This window comes from Salmo trutta, chromosome 3 (assembly GCF_901001165.1).
Source record: "Salmo trutta chromosome 3, fSalTru1.1, whole genome shotgun sequence".
In the NCBI taxonomy this organism is placed as follows: Eukaryota; Metazoa; Chordata; class Actinopteri; order Salmoniformes; family Salmonidae; genus Salmo; species Salmo trutta.
In genome coordinates this window covers 31,579,375-31,598,148 of record NC_042959.1, presented here as the reverse complement: position 1 = coordinate 31,598,148, position 18,774 = coordinate 31,579,375, and the positions used below count along the sequence as shown (strand labels likewise).

At 43.2% G+C, this 18,774-nt stretch overlaps 1 protein-coding gene across 6 annotated transcripts in view; it reads right to left on the bottom strand.

Moving 5' to 3' along the window:
- The window catches only part of LOC115172837 (fibroblast growth factor 13), a 194,864-nt gene that overhangs the window by 24,504 nt on the left and 151,586 nt on the right, over window positions 1-18,774 (bottom strand). For all 6 annotated transcript variants that reach the window (XM_029730658.1, XM_029730643.1, XM_029730635.1 and 3 more), the window contains 2 exons: window positions 13,382-13,492; window positions 4,115-4,218 (listed from right to left, as the gene is read on the bottom strand). In XM_029730658.1, coding sequence (XP_029586518.1) covers window positions 4,115-4,218; window positions 13,382-13,492 — 215 coding nt within the window. The remainder of the gene's footprint in view (window positions 1-4,114; window positions 4,219-13,381; window positions 13,493-18,774) is intronic.

The window sequence follows — 18,774 nt, the reverse complement described above, 5'->3', positions numbered from 1 at the left end:
GGAGAGGGAGGAGAAGGAGCAGAGGAGGAGAGGGAGCAGATGGAGCAGAGGAGGAGAGGGAGCAGATGGAGCAGAGGAGGAGAGGGAGCAGATGGAGCAGAGGAGGAGAGGGAGCAGAGGAGGAGAGGGAGCAGAGGAGGAGAGGGAGCAGATGGAGCAGAGGAGGCGAGGGAGCAGAGGGAGCAGAGGAGGAGAGGGAGGAGAAGGAGCAGAGGAGGAGAGGGAGCAGATGGAGCAGAGGAGGAGAGGGAGCAGATGGAGCAGAGGAGGAGAGGGAGCAGATGGAGCAGATGAGGAGAGGGAGAAGAGGGAGCAGAGGAGGAGAGGGAGCAGATGGAGCAGAGGAGGAGAGGGAGGAGAGGGAGCGGAGGAGGAGAGGGAGCAGATGGAGCAGAGGAGGAGAGGGAGCAGAGGAGGAGAGGGAGGAGAGGGAGCAGAGGAGGAGAGGGAGCAGATGGAGCAGAGGAGGAGAGGGAGCGGAGGAGGAGAGGGAGCAGATGGAGCAGAGGAGGAGAGGGAGGAGAGGAGGAGAGGGAGCAGAGGAGGAGAGGGAGCAGAGGAGAAGAGGGAGCATAGGGAGCAGAGGAGGAGAGGGAGCAGAGGAGGAGAGGGAGCAGAGGAGGAGAGGGAGCAGAGGAGGAAAGGGAGCAGAGGACGAGAGGGAGCAGAGGAGAGGGGCTCTTTAGCTTTAGCCCCCCAACAATAGTTTAACCACACAACAACACATTCACAATCAGGGAGCGGTTTGGCTTATTCTATGATTCACCACCACAGGTGAGATAAATATCACACACACACACACACACACACACACACACACACACACACACACACACACACACACACACACACACACACACACACACACACACACACACACACACACACACACACACACACACAGACTGTGGAGTACAGGCAAGATCCATCTTTATTAAATTAAATGATATTAAAGCAGCAGCTCAGTGCATATGTTTTCATTACTGTGGATGGAGGGGAGGTGGGGTGGGGAGTTTTATTTGTATAATTTCTCAGTTTTTCGCCTCAGGCGTACTCAGCTGTATCAATCCCAGTGGATATCTTACTACTCTGTGATAATGTTAATTGTGATGTGATTAGTAATTACACTCAGGCTTTAAGGTTCCTTCTACTGTACTATGGCCCATGACTACAATCAGATCAGGCTTAGTGAGACAAGAGCCACGACTACAGTCAGATCAGGCTTAGTGAGACAAGAGCCACAACTACAGTCAGATCAGGCTCAGTGAGACAAGAGCCACGACTACAGTCAGATCAGGGTTAGTGAGACAAGAGCCATGACTACAGTCAGATCAGGCTTAGTGAGACAAGAGCCACAACTACAGTCAGATCAGGCTCAGTGAGACAAGAGCCACGACTACAGTCAGATCAGGGTTAGTGAGACAAGAGCCATGACTACAGTCAGATCAGGCTTAATAAGACAAGAGACACAACTACAGTCAGATCAGGCTTAGTAAGACAAGAGCCATGACTCCGTTCAGATCAGGCTTAGTGAGACAAGAGCCACGACTACAGTCAGATCAGCCTTAGTGAGACAAGAGCCATGACTACAATCAGATCAGGCTTAGTGAGACAAGAGCCACGACTACAGTCAGATCAGCCTTAGTAAGACAAGAGCCATGACTACAGTCAGATCAGGCTTAGTGAGACAAGAGCCATGACTACAGTCAGATCAGGCTTGGTGAGACAAGAGCCATGACTACAGTCAGATCAGGCTTAGTAAGACAAGAGCCATGACTACATTCAGATCAGGCTTAGTGAGACAAGAGCCACGACTACAGTCAGATCAGGCTTAGTGAGACAAGAGCCACAACTACAGTCAGATCAGGCTTAGTGAGACAAGGGCCATGACTTCAGTCAGATCAGGCTTGGTGAGACAAGAGCCACGACTACAGTCAGATCAGGCTTAGTGAGACAAGGGCCAGGATTTTGTGGACAATGCAGCTTTTAAAGGCAATGTTCCCACATTCACGAAGACCATATTCATGGTAAATACTACATAAGTACGCTGAATCGGACATTAACTTTAAATGGTGAATTCTTGTCAAAGCGCAAATCAGATTGAATCCCAGCCAAGGCCTGTTTATGGCCAAGAAGCCCTCGACCTTTGAGAACAGATTCTAAAGTTGTAGTTGATCAAATTGTGAAATCCACAATTTGAAGAGTTGTCATGTTTTCATGTTTGTACACTGAGTGTACAAAACATTAAGGACGCCTTCCTAATATTCAGTTGCACCCCCCATTTGCCCTCAGAACAGCCTCAATTTGTCAGGGCATGCTCTCTACAAGGTGTCGAAAGCGTTCCACAGAGATGCTGGTCCATGTTGACTCCAATGCTTCCCACAGTTGTTTCAAGTTGACTGGATGTCCTTTGGGTGTTGGACCATTCTTGATGCACACGGGAAACTGTTGAGTGTGAAAAAAAAACAGCAGCGTTGTAGTTCTTGACACACTCAAACCGGTGTGCCTGGCACCTACTACCATACCCCATTCAAAGGCACTTCAATATTTTGTCTTGCCCATTCACCCTCTGAATGGCACCCATAAACAATCCATGTCTCAAGGATTCAAAAACCCTTCTTTAACCTGTCTCCTCTTGATCTACACTGATTGAAGTGGATTTAACAAGGAACATCCACAAGGGATCATAGTATTCACCTGGATTCACCTGGTCAGTCTACACTGAGTGCACAAAACATTAAGAACACCTGCTCTTTCCATGACATAGACTCTCTCTCTCTCTCTACAGGATGGAGGGAGTGTGCCATGGCTCCATACAGCCCACATACTGCATCTGTTTCTTCCAGATGTTAATGTCACCATAGCAACCCGGCATTTCAGCTCCATACAGCCGGTCCGGAGGGTCAGCCGCAAGGGAGGGGGGTACTGTGAGAGCAAAATTGCAAGATTATGTTATAATACTTTTATTGCATCAAATGGTTGTGTTATGCAACAGAATAGAGTATTCTTAACTATTGTGTGTGTGTGTTCTACTAAGGATGGGCCTCTGGGAGATAACACTGACAGGAGATTTACGATGTCTTTAGGGTGATAAAGAGCATTCCAGAGCACGAGTTAATGTTTCTGTTCTATACCGTACCAGGGAGAGACGGTTCCAGTTTGGAGTCGGAGGGCCAGACACTGGTCTCTACACAATGAAAACTGTTGACACAGTAGATACTGTCTGCTATGCATTATAGGTATCTTTCATACAGATCTTAACCTTGGGACCCATTCTATATATCTGTTGTTCGTCATGTAGGTTGAAAGGGGCGTATCTTGGCTATAAAAGACCTTTGTACTTTTGTCTCGGGGCTCTCAACGAATCGCTTGATCGTGAATCGTCGACCAGCCATCATTATCGTAGAGCCCTCAATCGATTCACTTTATACGTGTGTGTTGTGTTGACCTGCTCCTTATTAATAAGTGATTCAAGATTTAGTTTAAGTATAACTCTGACTTGTGTGATAAGTTTGTCTCTCCTCATTTGATAGTAAAGAAATTAACCACCACAGTACTATGGTAACATAAGCACGGGGCACAACCAGCCCAACGCACACACATAAACAAACAAACAAACAAACAAACAAAAACACACACACACACACACACACACCTCTTATGCCCTCATCACTACCAGTGCACACACATCATCGGTATGCCTATAAACCTACACACACTCACATTCTCACATTAGCAGGCATACGCACACTCATCACCTCCGCCACAACAAATCATGCTGCCAGCTGGGCTTGCACACCCACTCTAGCCACCTGGTGAGAGAGGCATGGCTGGGGCACAGATGGTAAACAACTGGGGACACCTGCTTGGAAACGTGTCCTGATGGTGGGAGTATTCTGTATGCACTGCGATGATGTAGCACTGACTATGCACTGCAAATGGGTTTGTGCCAGAAAGTAACAGGGAGAAATGAAGGAAGCTCTTAATGATTGTGAGGTTAGAAAAGGGGTTGAAACATTTGCTGCAAGCTGACCAATATGGAGCAGCTGTGTTCTACCAGGGAGAGCAGGAGAGGTTAGCACTGCTGTGCTCTGTGTGTGTTTGAGAGACTTACTGATGTGTACAGGAAGCCCTCGCTGTTCATGGCCAGGTAGAGCTTGGTCTGAACTCCCTGGATGGCCACCACTCGAAGCCCCACTGGAATGAGGTTGAATATGGCTGGGGGAAGAGAATCAAGCTTTATTTATATAGCACATTTTTGACATGGAATGCAATGCTAAAACTAATAAAAACTTAAATATTTACTTCACAACAAACATAAAATGATTTAAAAAAAGAATAACAATTAAAAACTGAAAGAATAAAAAAGCACCCTAAGGAAAAGCAAAGCTAAAAAGGTGCGTTTCATTAAGATATATGTCACGGATCCCTCCGGAACTTTCATTACGCACACCTGGCCCCTATTCCCACTGATTGTATCTGTATATATGTGCCCTTTAGTTTCCATTGGTCGGTCGATTATTGTTCCAATGTCAGTTTGTGCATGTGAGTACCTGTGCTGTGTGTTTTGGGCTTTAGAGCCCTTGTGGATTGTTCAGATGATTACGGGTCTCGTCCCGTGTGTTAATCATTGTGCGCGTGTGTTATTTATTCGAGGTACTCCTCGCTCTTTTGTTTGGGTTTCAACCCTGTGTTTTTGTATAGTGTTTGTTTGGTCTTCGTCCCTGTGCCTTTACACGGCACATCGTCATTTGGGTACAATAAAAAACCCTATTACACATTCATGCGTCTGTCTCCCCAATCATTTATACCAGCGTGACAATATCTATTAAATATGTCCACAGTTTTGTCCCCCCTCAGGTTCTCTGGCAGGCTATTCCAGAGGCTGGGGGCATAATAACTAAAGGCTGCCTCTCCATGCCTCTTGGTCCTAGGCTTTGGGATAGTTAAAAGGCCAGTGCCAGAGGACCTGAGGGACTTACTGGGAAAAAGAGAGTTACATTTGTTACATTACATTTGTTGACAATCTTGTCAACAAATGGAGGGAAAAAGTCTAACTTGTGAAGAATATTGTAGGCACACTGTTTATCCACCAATAAATAGTACTTAGTGAAGTCATGTCTCTGTCATATATTTAGATGGAATACTGAGACTATATTGTAAACCGCAGCAGGTAACACCGTGTCGCCATCATAGGAGCAGAGCTAATCTAAGTAGAAAACAACGTAAAGCTAAGACTCCTGCCCCCGCTATTCATGCCAACCACATCCTTTCACTCTACCCCAGTCCACTTAATGGAGTTAGCTACAGTAGCGCTTAGCAGACTAAAGAGAGACCTCCCTCAGCCCGGCTCTGTCCTCATATGCCAAACCCGCTCACACCTTTTGTCCTACTGTCACCGAGCTAGCCAGGAACCTGACAATCTCCCCTGGCCACACTGCATTCGTATGCCAAGGGATAGAGAGGCAGTCCTCCACCATAGAGGACTGCACTTGAACTCCGGAAGAGAGGGAGTTTTCATAGCGTGAGCCGTGGTGGAGAGAGGCAAAAGATGTAGTCTTAAAAAGGTTACACAATGCTTAAAACAAAAACTCTCACCCTCGCCGAAAAAAAGACAAACAGGGACGATGGTTTGTCTGTGCTCTTTTTCTCAAAGTGAAGCTGTTATTGTAGCTATTGCTGTTAAGCCATATTGTAACTGTTTTCTCTGAGTTTACGGCAACATCAGGGCCAAACAGTAGCTTTGCTGCTGTGTCCTGCCCAGTCCTCTTCTGTCCTGCCTGGGATGAATTGTGCACAGTGCTGCCATGCTGCCACATCCATGCCCTCTAGTAACAGAGAGCAGGGTCAATCTGTGCTATGGGATAGAGACGGGCACATCTCTGTGTGAGGGGATTTAGACTAGGGATGGGAACATTTTTTTTTTTAATATATGAATATCCGAAAGGATGTTCGTATTGAAATACTTGCGAGAGTATAATTTTTTCATTACGTGTGCCTCAGAAAAAGACATACCATATAGCCTCCACACGTTTCACACGAGTAGATTATTGTTGTTGGGACTACAGTCAGAGACTCCATGATTAGCAACATGAAGCGGGAGATCTTTAATCGATGCAAAATGGAATTACACATTTTTTTTACTTGACAAATACTGCACCAAACACCTTAGTTAGATGTAAAATTGCGCAACTAAAACAAAATTGGCAAACATGTCAAAATTCATTACAGATTTCTTGAGTTATCTTAGATTTATTCTGGGGATTTTCAGGAAGTGAAATAGGCTTCCTTTTCTACAGTGTCTCATGGGGGACAAACATCGTTAACCAAACGTGAAATCGGTCAGGAAACACAGCTCCAAGACTGAAATCACGTTTTTCTAATGAGCAACAGAAAAACACACGTTCCAATCGGCGTGTTCAGTGGCTCTTTAAACCTCCCTCTTTTTGTGTTCTAGGCGGCCGCCCACAGGAAGTAATGCAGTCCGGAGGCACGGTGGATCCTTTTGCAGAGAGCTTGTAGCTGATACGTTTGGTGAGAGCACAACGTTAATGTAGTTGTTCTGAGAAAATAATATGGATGCCTTCCTGCTGGACTGTATTGCTTCCTATCCCCTTTTTGTTTTCTTTGGTTTGGTTTGCATGTCCATTCTGTGATTTTAATTAGCATGGTTTTTAAAGTCGAATAATGGATATAGAAGAACTGAGAAGTGAAGGCAAAGTATGGGTAACTTGACAACGAATATGGATTGATGCTATAAACTCAATTGAAATGTTTTATAGAGAAAGTAATGACATAAAAATAAATGTATGAAAATAGTTTTCTTTGTCCACCTCTATTTCACACTGCCTCCTCAACCCAGATCCTAAGAACCTGGTCAGTGTTCTACCATGTGACATAAATACTGTACAGGTGGTACTTTAGGATGATGCCATGAATACACCTCGATCTCTCCTCTATTTCCTCCATATCTCTCCTCTCCTCCCTCCATCTCTCCTCTCCTACCTTTATCTCTCCTCTCCTACCTTTATCTCTCCTCTCCTACCTTTATCTCTCCTCTCCTACCTTTCTCTCCACCTTCCTCTCCTCCCTTCATCCTTCCCTCCCTGCCTCCCAGAGCTCCAGCAGACCCACCAGAGCCCTCCACCCTGAGTCACATCTGCTGCCTTCTACACAGAGATAACTGATCTGGGATCAGCTAGCTATGTTACTTACTGCTATTTTCAGAGGCTCTGTGTGGTGTAGCTGGCTTTCACGTAGGTGGGCGTACACTTACTGTACATGATTGTGGTAGGAAGTACTTTGTGGATTCTATATGTATGTTAGTTTAGTTGATGTAGATAAAGTGTTTTTTTGTTGTTGAATGTATCATTATGGGCATAGACAGGATTCCATTTCCATCATGGTCGATGTTCCCTCTAAGCTGCGAGCGAGCGCAGGCGCGCAGTAGCCTGAGACTGCGGCACAGAGCTCGGAAGAAATATCAGCCCACTGAGAGAAGAACGAGATTGAATTTCACTAAACTTTCCAGAGTTTTCCCAATTAGTTAACACTATCAACGTTTCCCTTTACTTTGACAATTGTGATCGAATCAACACAATATTATCACCTTTCAATGCAACATACCGAAACAAAACAAACTATGCAAGAGATGTTGTTGTAGGCAGAATGCATCGGAGTAGGATTCTATTGTGCACAACTCCACACAGACCAGTGCGGCAGAACCAATCAGAGCTGCAGTAGGCCTATATGCAAATAGACCATTACAATATATGGATCTGTGCCATTTACTTTGAACTGGACTGTGTTTACAGCTGTGGTTGTGAGTAAATGCGCTTGTTTTGAGATCATATCAAGAGCTGCATGTAGCCACGTGCACATTTTGTTCCTATCCGTTGCTAGTTAGTGAGATATTAGCCCAGTTATAGATCATCTGTAGTCAGCAATAGGGGCGTGATTGCGTCCTACAAGAGCCCAAAACGTGTACAAGTGGAGAAACAGGTTGATGTCAAGCGCTGCATGTTTTTTTTCTCCAAAGGTCTAATGGAACGTAGTCCTACATTGAACACCCCACATTGGCTGCTACTGTAGGCTGAATGATAGAACAGCTATTTCCATGTTAAAATGTTATGAGAAGCATTTTTCTCCATTATTTTTGATGGTAGGCTGCCATTTACATTTTTACATTTTAGTCATTTAGCAGACGCTCTTATCCAGAGCGACTTTCAGTAGTGAATGTATACATTTCATTAAAAAAATTCTTCTGTGCTGGTCCCCCGTGGGAATCGAACCCACAACCCTGGCGTTGCAAATACCATGCTCTACCAACTGAGCTACAGGGATCTCTCCTCTATTTCCTCCATATCTCTCCTCTCCTCCCTCCATCTCTCTCCTACCTTTATCTCTCCTCTCCTACCTTTATCTCTCCACCTTCCTCTCCTCCCTTCATCCTTCCCTCCCTGCCTGGTCAAAAAGCCACAGTAGCCTACTTGGTCACTGTTAAAGCTATAACTTAAAGCGGGTACAGCCTCAGTGTTCACAGTAAACGCGCAATGGAAGTCGCACAGATGTTTCACAACCTTGAAGTTTGCGCTCAGCAGACCTGAAATTTGCTCAGTGCACAAAACAATTAGAGGAAACATTGCTCATGGTATAGGTGACCCCATTCCTGCTACAGCTCATCTCCCTGCAGCACGAGGGGATCCTTCCACTTAATAATACTCCCTCTTCCAGTCCCAATCTCTTTCTCCACCTCCCTCTCTCTCTCTCTCTCTCTCTCTCACTCTTGATCTATTTCTGCTGCTGCTCATCTGACTGCATGAATCTATCCACTTAATGTGTTTCTCTCTCTCCTCTCCGTCCTTTTCTCTCTCTTTGTCCGTTCGCTGCGTGCTGAGACCCGTACCCACGACACAGACAAAGCTGCGGTAAACTTCATTTCAGGGGGATTACCAGCCAATCAGCCGCCAGGGATTTTTCGAGAGGCAAAACTCAATTACTTCTACCTCACATAACACCCGAGGTGCTGGAGGAGAGAGCGGGCCAGGGCTTAGGATCCCGCGCCACACACACATACAGAAAAACACGCACGCACACACAGACTCATTGCCTCATCATGACCTCAAGCCTTTTCTCCGTCTTATCGTAACCACTGACGGACATGACCATCAATATGACTCTTTTTGCTCTGCCATTGGTCGGCAGTGGCTGATACAGTGACAAACTTTCAGATTCCCACTGACCTTTAGGTTTGAAAATGACTCAATTTTATTGTATTGTTCTACTTCAAACCTTCTGTTTCTGTACCGCATGTCTGAGAACCATTCTCCATAGGAGATGATCAGGAAGGAACAAGGCAGTGCTGCTTCACCCAGGCTTAACGAGCAGAGCTCAGATCATCAGCATTAACACTACTGTTCTGGTCTCAACATACAGAGAAAGGGACAAACGGATTCAAATCTACCTGACGACAAAGGCTTCGCCTCCCAACCCCTGGTCATTAATTAGCCAATTAGATCAATGTGTGTGAATCTTGGCTGAAGGGTATAACCCGATTGATTGAGCGGTGTTCTTTGGCTGTTATTATACAGGGTCTGTATAACAGATTAGGGTCTGTCTCTTTAACTCATTGTTGTGACAGTGAGGAGAAAGGGGTGGGTGAATTGCCTTTAAGAATGTCTTGAATCAGTGTTTCTTCTTTGGAAACAAATTAGTGTGCATGGATGGTATTTAGCATAATACAGATCATAAAGAACTAAAAACGTGTGCTACAATGTAGAAAAACTTGTTTTATTGTAGGACGGATTTGTTGACTCAACACTTGTTATTTATTTGCCTTTAATGAGGGCGGCCTGATTAGTAATATAATTTTGATTTGTCAAATAATTCTATGGCTCAAAAATGGCCTGCTCAGCTAAAGCAAAAAAAATGGACCGCTCTGAATTTGGTTAAACATCAAGGAACACTGCTGTATATTCATGAGGGTGCTACAGCAGCAATGTTAGAAGACTTGTGGGTGTGCGTGCGTTTTGAGTAGGTCCTCCCCACCTTCACAAGACACCAGTAGCACCAAGAGGACTATGCTGCCGTCACCATGGAGACAAGAGCACCCAGCGCCTAACAACTCTATTTTTGGACGGGTGCAAACAGCTTCCCTTTTCTCCCCTTCCTACTCGACCAGGCTCTATAATTTCTCTCTCCCAAATGTAAATGTTTTGGTTGGGAGAAGCAAGCCAATTGTTACATAACGTATCTCAATAGGTAACAGTTAACGGCTCTATCTAACTAGCACTACGAGAAATGGGAGTGGATGTGTGTTGTGCCTCCAGTGAGTATGTTGTGTTTGGTCTCTCTTCTATAAACCAGCTTCCTCCCTTCTATCTTATTCATATCTCCTTCATCCCTCCTCGCTCTCTCCTTCAGAGAATATTAAAACCAGACGATTACCGAGTCATTTATTGCTTCGGCTGACACACGCAGGCTGCATAGAAGGGGTGTTAATTTGTGGGATAGAAGTGTCATCTGGTTTAAGTGACTAATTTAATATGGTCGGGGCTAATTTACAGTCTCCCACAACGCTACAGTCGTTTAGTGTCGGGGTGATGGTGATGCAGGCAGCGGAAGGTACTGTATGACATTAGTGCCCTGACGACAAACCACATGGCGCCATCTGAGGGACGGGCGCCGAGCGGGCAGCTCCGAGTCGCGCCAACGCTGTGAGGGCATGTCGCACCGGGACTGGTAATAGTCTAACTAACACTCTGCCAAGGAAACTCTGGTAGCGCGGTTATCAAGACAGGGTAGGACTGTGTTCCTATAACAACAGCTGTCAGTAGGCAGGTTTCCATTGACCCAGGTTTACTTGGCAAAAGCAACGTCGCCCAAAAACCATTGCAACACGTGTAATGGCAACGGCAGATATAGGAGACATTGTGTAAAGATCGACAACATTTTTTATCCTTTTGACAGGGATGGATTTTTATTTTGTCAAGCTTTCTTTATTGCGACAAAATGATGATCGAAACTGCGTTTTTCGAATAATTTATGATTGTCGAATAATGTTTAAGGTACACGCGGCGTCAACACGTAACTATAACGCTCCACTCTTCTAAATCTATTTTAAAACTACTAAAAGAATGTTTCTTTCAGGATCCTTTTCCTGACTTTCAAGAATGTCTGAATTGTTTCGCCTTGTTTTTCTGGTTGGCTGGATACAAGATTCACCATCCAATTATTCTGCTGGCTTTTGCAGGCTACTTGAGACATGAAACCGATAGGTGGGAGGGAATACAGGCTGTAACCTATTTATTAATGCAAATTTGGCTAATTGGGTAATGGAAACACTTCAACCACTACATTTTTATTTGACACTGTAGGTTTTTGCGATTTATATATATATTTTTTTAGGTGTGATGTCGTTACGTCCATCTGTTTTTATCGACACAAGATTGTTAAATGGAAACGCACCATAGCGGGAAATGGTCTAATATATTTGTTCTATGCAAACTTTCTAAATATCGACAAAACAAATATCTGGACAAGTTAATGGAAACATAGCTAGTGACCTCTTAATGTTTCTTTTTGTACTGAGAAGAGTAATAATAACCAAGTTTCCATCCAACCTTTCTATGCCAGTAAAGTACATGTCGGATAAAATATGTCACAGCAGGCCTGATGAAAACAGCACATTTGACGGTAAACTTTCCAAATGTCAAAACAAAATACAAGATGGGATCTTTTTGTTTCTGTAAAAGTTATTATGCGAGAAATGGCAGTGGAAATGCCTTTACGTGCAAATATTGATATAATAACCATCCTATCGAAGTAAACTCAGAGTGATGCGATGATATGTTGTTTGGTCCTCCCACTATGACTCGGGAAAGCATACAGTTTATTAGGCCACAGATAAATTAGGATGAACTTCACAGGGTGGTGAAAGTGCACGGCGATGAGCTTGATGCTCCTTTCCAATAAATATTGAGGGTCTTGTTCTGGTGACATGATGATCGATGCTTGGCTACTGTTTGACAAATAAAAATGATCTCGCCATTATCCACAATAATCTCATCCCTGTATCTGCGAGCTGTTAGCATGTGCCAGGACCAGAGTAGGCACATTTGCTATATAAAGCAAATTTTTTATTGACAAACCACCAATAGAGTTAAAAATGCGATGGAAACCCTTTAACATCAATTTACATCACGCACGGCCTTTTATCCGTAACAAGTTCATTTGATGGAAACACATCTCTTGTTTACTGTGTGGATGTATTATTGTTTTTATGCAGATTTGATTGTTTTTATGCATAGAGAATATTCACATGAATATATGTCACCAATTGGATGGAGACCTAGCTAATGACATAAAATTATTTGAAATCCAATACTGTTGCCAGCAATAACAGTCCTGGCATAACAGAGCATGAGCAGCTGTCAGTCAATAGTCACTATGTGGCAATCAGGATGAGTGCATCTCTAACAGCCTGCACAGAAAACAATGGGACTCCATGCGCAGAGCCCTCAAACATCCATCAGTCTGTCTATCTAATTTATATCTATCCACTTGCATTGGATTGTGTTTGGGCCTGTTGAATGCATGCTGTTTTTTAGCTATCAATCTCTACTTTAATCTGCCCATAGAAAATCATAGCACCCTGAGCAGTGGGGTTAATGATAGTGAATTATCAATACTGTGTGGATTACAGAAAACCTGCTGTTACTAAAGGAGGTATGTAAGAGATAAAAAAGCCAATCAACCACTGTACTGAGGCCATAATACTATCAGTCTGCCTAAGCACAATCTAATGCTCCATATTATTGCCATCGACCACTTTATTTTCTATTGTTCAGTTGAAATCTCAAAGGCTTTGGAAAGTCTAAGGAATTCTAATTCCAATTAGGGATACAAATAGACTGAACTAAATAAGTCTATCTGTATGAGCGAGCGAGGAGATACGCAGTAAATATCTGTAGCATTGGAGAGATCTCAAATGTGATCCGAGCTAGAAAGAATGTCAGCATCGACTTAGTACAGTATGCAGAATGTACAGATCAAAGCTGTGCTTCTTCTTTGAAACTGAATCAGCAAGGACGTGTCTCCTTGATGTACTGTGTCGTACCACTCTTTACTGTGTGTTGATGCACAGTAACTTCCTGCTGACACTGTTTATATGTACAGAGAAACAGGATGGTGAGAAGATGGGCTAGTTAGTTTGATAGGGTTGTATTAAATTTGACACCACCCAAAAAAATGTAATAAAAGGGACAACATGAACTTGTCCAATAAGAAATGCTTGTTTTTCAGTTTGCGTTGCAAAATGTTTTTGCTATGGTGTGCCCTAATGAATACACATCCCTGGTGGCACGGAGGAGAGGAGACTTACTGTAGCCATTGTCCTCCTCCTTCGTCCCGTCGATGGTGCCATCTGCTTGCAGCTGCAGGTGGAAGCCCTGTCGACTGTACAGCTTCGTCACGATCCCCTTCAACTGGGGTTCTGAGGCGAGGAGATAGAGAGGGAGGGATAAATAGGGAGGGGAAGAGAGGGGGAGTGTGAGATTGGAAACAGGCTTTGATTTTGCATCAAAGTTGCATCAAGATGCTGATGTAAGTTCTGTTATCAAGATGCTGATGTATATTCTGTTATCAAGATGCTGATCTAAGTTCTGTTATCAAGATGCTGATCTAAGTTCACTTATCAAGATGCTGATCTAAGTTCTGTTATCAAGACGCTGATGTAAATTCACTTATCCAATGCTGATGTAAGTTCTGTTATCAAGATGCTGATGTAAATTCTGTTATCAAGATGCTGATGTAAATTCACTTATCCAATGCTGATGTAAGTTCTGTTATCAAGATGCTGATGTAAATTCTGTTATCAAGATGCTGATGTAAATTCACTTATCCAATGCTGATGTAAGTTCTGTTATCAAGATGCTGATGTGAATTCTGTTATCAAGATGCTGATGTGAATTCTGTTATCAAGATGCTGATCTAAGTTCACTTAAAGATGCTGATCTAAGTTCTGTTATCACGATGCTGATGTGAAGTCTGTTATCATGATGCTGATCTAAGTTCACTTATCAAGATGCTGATCTAAGTTCACTTATCAAGATGCTGATCTAAGTTCTGTTATCAAGATGCTGATGTAAATTCAGTTATCAAATGCAAGTTCTGTTATCAAGATGCTGATCTAAGTTCACTTATCAAGATGCTGATGTAAATTCACTTATTCAATGCTGATGTAAGTTCTGTTATCAAGTTGCTGATGTAAATTCAGTTATCAAGATGCTGATCTAAGTTCAGTTTTGTGGCCACACAGGAGCCTTATTTACCCATCCACCAGCCATGTATCTTATAACAAGAGATCCTATCCTATAGAAGTCTGGCACGCCAAGTTATAGACTACAGTAACTAACCAGTCCCCCAGTTCTGCTCCCAATAGACCGAGCATAGCCACATTCTCAGCTCTCCAAAGGCTCAAGAGACCAGTGCAAACACATCCCTGCTGACATCTATAAGTTCTAGCCATGGATACTGGTGTATGAGCAAACAGTTCCTGACTAGAGAGACTACAAAGGAAGTCTGGGTTTATTCCAAAGGGTCATGTGGCTACACCGGAGGATTCAAATAAGAATATGTGCTTAAGAGTAAGAGTAAATATTTATCTAGGATAAGCACTGCTTCGATTGTTTTTAAATGTCAACCGTCTATATGATGTTTGTGTGTTCCCTAGCAAAAATGCAATTTTTTAAGAATGGGGTATGCATCTTTATTTTCTGGTGTAATGAAAATTAATTTCCATCCATCTATGCCATTGGTGCCCAGGACGTCGATCCTCGATCGCAAACTTCTTTCTAGTAGACCGCATAAAAGTTTTCAAAATGTTTCCACTAAAAATATATATTTTGGCAATTCACAGCGTTACCATCAAGTCTGCTTAAAAATAATGTGGCCCACAGTTCTGATGCACTGTATGTTTTGCTTACAGGTTAGCTTCTTTCTCGAATATTACAGCACAGACAAAATATTTTTCAAAAACTGCTTGATTGACATAAAATTGGACCAACCCACGGCACTATAGTTGCTAGATGTGTTTTCCAAACTGTCGCTACCATAGCAACCGTCTGAAGTTGGTATGTTTACATTTCCACGCTTGCCAGACCTGTAACAGAATATTCTTAGTTGTTCCAGTGGTAGTTGTTTTTTTACAACTTTTTTTTCTATGAAGTTGCAGTTACGTTTTTAATATGAGTGCTGGACCAAGCAGCAAGAAACCGAAAATCTACCACTTTCACTGTGAGTGGGAGGAAGATAATTTTTTCAATGTCTAGAGGCATTTCTAAAACGGTTCACAAGAAATATGAACGTGACTTTCCAGCTAAAAGTGAACTACGTATGAGAAAAGTAAAGGGGTTGAAGTCTCAACTAGCTGCCCAACAATCTATCTTTACAAGGCCCAAATTAAAATCAAAGGCAGCCACGTTTGCATCATTCCGGGTGAGTCGCACAAGAAACTCCAAGAAACTCCAGGATGGAGAAATGGTAAAAGAGACCTTTTTAAAGGCAGCAGAATCATTGTTTGATGATCTAAAAAATAAATCAGAAATCATTTCCGCTATTAAGGATGTTCAGCTATCCAGAAATACTGTTATGCAGCGCTGTGAAATGACGGAGGAGGACTTAAGGGAGCGTCTTAAAAAAGACAAATGAGCGCATGTTCTTTTCACTTCTATTTGACGAGTCGACAGACGTGATCGACCCATCTCAGTTGTGCATTTTCATCAGAATGTTGTTTGAAGATATGACTGCCAAAGAGGAACTGCTCAAAATCATATCGCTGAAAGGAAAAACTTGAGGGGAGGACATTTTTGCGGCATTCAAGGACTTTATTAATAGCACTCAGTTACCCATTTACAAACTTGTGTCCAGAACTATGTAACTAAAGTCTGGGTACCCCTGACCTATGCCATCAAAATAAATGTTCCTGGACAACTCTTAAAAAGTACTAATTCTACTAGCCAATTGGATTACCAATATCATTAGTTAAGAAACCTGGAACTGGCAGTGTTAATGATTACACAATCTTGACATTTTGGTGTGTCATGTTTTACTAAGAGCTGTCCTTTTTCCATGTCCCTGTCCCTAGAGGAGTGTCCTTTACTGTGGTTTACCACACATTTCATGCTCCCTTTCACCTGCCTTACCTTTCAATCCTGCCATTTCTACCCTCACAAAGATTACGGCCTGGCCGATACACATGCTTTGACTATTTTTAGCACCGCTGGCTCCCTATTATCTGAACCTTTCAAGACCAATACAGAAGGAGGCTGACGTCCTTTTCAAAGGCAGGGTTTTTCACCAAAATGTCAGTCCATTTTTCCCAAGTAATCTGAGTGTGATGCTGTGTACTGTAGCCATCTGGTTTCATGTAATAAGGCATGTTCTTCAATGTTAGCATTGAATGCATATATGGGGATTGGAGGAGGGGAATGCTTGTAAGACTTATTTATTTGAAAATTCCCATGCTACCTCCAAAACACACATTCACAAAGGTACAGTATGTATCGGAGACAGGGAAAGGCACCATAAGGTGAATTCGGTGGGCTGCTTTTTCTACCAGGAGACATGCTCAGGGATCTCCTCTCACACCCAAACACATGCACACACCCAAACACGCTCTGAGACGCAGCAGAAACCTCTCTGCTGCTGCTGAAGCTCCACATGTGTTACGTAAGCCACACAATGCCTGTCCTCGTCCCTTCCCGACTCCCCATCCCATCTCAGGGTGGGGATGAGGGGTGATGATAGAGGGTACTGGCTGGTATCATGGTGTGTGTCCAGTTCTGATGAAACACTGCAGGGTAGCTTAGCCCCAGCTCCGTAGCGACGCACCCTCGTCCACTCCCACCTTCATAATGCACTTAGAAAACAGCCTGTGAACTTGATGGGAGAGGAATTAACTGGAGCTCATTTAGGTCTGAAAGCACAGGGCAGAGTCACGCTCAGCAAATCTCGGAGGTGCTCATTAGCCAGGGGCCAGGTTCAAGTAGCCATGTAAACATCACTGACAACCAGTCATACGGTAGTGCTGGGATCTAGCATGGCTAATGTTAGGAGACCCATGATCAAAAGCCGAGCAAATGTTAGGAGATGTTAGGAGCTAATGGTCAAACTGTCATGTTCGTCGTATGGAGTGGACCAAAACGCAGCGGGAATGTAAGTGCTCATTTTCTTCTTTATTTATAAAGAAACGTGATACAAAACAACGACGAAAAACCAGTCTCGTAAGGACAAAATGACTATACAGAGAAACAACTACCCACAAATCCCATGACAAAAACACCTCTATTAAATAGGACCTTCAATTAGAGGCAACGAGGAACAGCTGCCTCCAATTGAAGGTCAACCCAATAAACTACGCATAGAAATAGAACAAATAGAACGAACATAGAAATACACTAACATAAAACCAAAACACCCCGAAACACCCTAAACAAACACCCCCTGCCACGCCCTGACCAACCTATAATAACAAACAACCCCTTTCACTGGTCAGGACGTGACACAAACGCCGACTGAGGTTTGTCTGACTATAGCGTGGCTTTCTGACTGTGGCTAGGTGCTGTAAACTGCAGTGGGTGCTAAGCCTTCATTACTAAATTAATCAGGCCTCTGAGAAATAGACTGCAATGGCCACTCGGGGACTCTTAGAGCTCTCTTGGGATTCCTTATCTGTTTTCTGTTAGAGCACTGCTTTGAAGTAGGTCCACTATACTGCATTGTCTGTACAGGAAAAGTCCCTGGATTCCCCCCCCCCCCCCCCCCCCCTGTTTTGAAATCCCCAAAATAGAAAGTGTAATACACAATGAAAATGTGTTAAACTTGCAAACGCTGGGTGCTTACTGTACACCCTGTGTCCCATTATAGTACTTCAAAGCAATATATCTGCATAGCCTTTTAGAGGCTTTTTGAAGCTTGCTCATTGTGGATTCATCACAATAGACTGAATAATGGTAATGATATGTAAAGACCACAAACCCAGTGGGCTTTTGTTATGCATTAAACCTGCTTAGCTGGCTCCATTGTCCTGGTCCACCTGGGATTACATGAGCAGACACTGAGGTATGAAGCACCAATATAGCATATCCTTTAGGTCAGGGATCATCAACTAGATTCAGCCACAGGCCAGTTGTTTCTTGAGCGAATGGTCAGGGGTCCGGAACATAATTACATATAATTTGTAGACTGCAAATTGATGGCAAGAAGCCCAAACAGATATAATATTTGACTAAAACATAAAAGACTGTAAAAACACCAGCAAATCGGCTCCAAGTGATTTTAATTTTGGAAATCTGTTCAAAAGTATTCCCACACATAATAGAGAAACATGTGATCCTATACAAATGTATGCAAGGTTTGAACTAATTATGTCCAAATTTTTTTTTAAAGACTAGAAAACTTGGGGGGGGGGGGGGGGGGGGGCAATTAAAATCAGTGGCGGCAGGCCGCCAGTTGGGGAATCCTGCCTTAGGTCGTTAAGTACAGTCTGAAATGTCATAAGTCGAACTAAATGAACTAAAACACATATCTATAGGACACTTACTCACTGTCTTTGCTGGGCGCTAAATGTTTATATATATACATATCTCAAATCTAATAATTGTACTTTTTTTCCTATATAGCCACTTCGTTTGCCCAGTTCCCATAATATTTGGTGCACAGAGAGCAGTGTTGGTGAAAGTGATGAAACAAAAGCAATGGCAACAGTTATCAAAC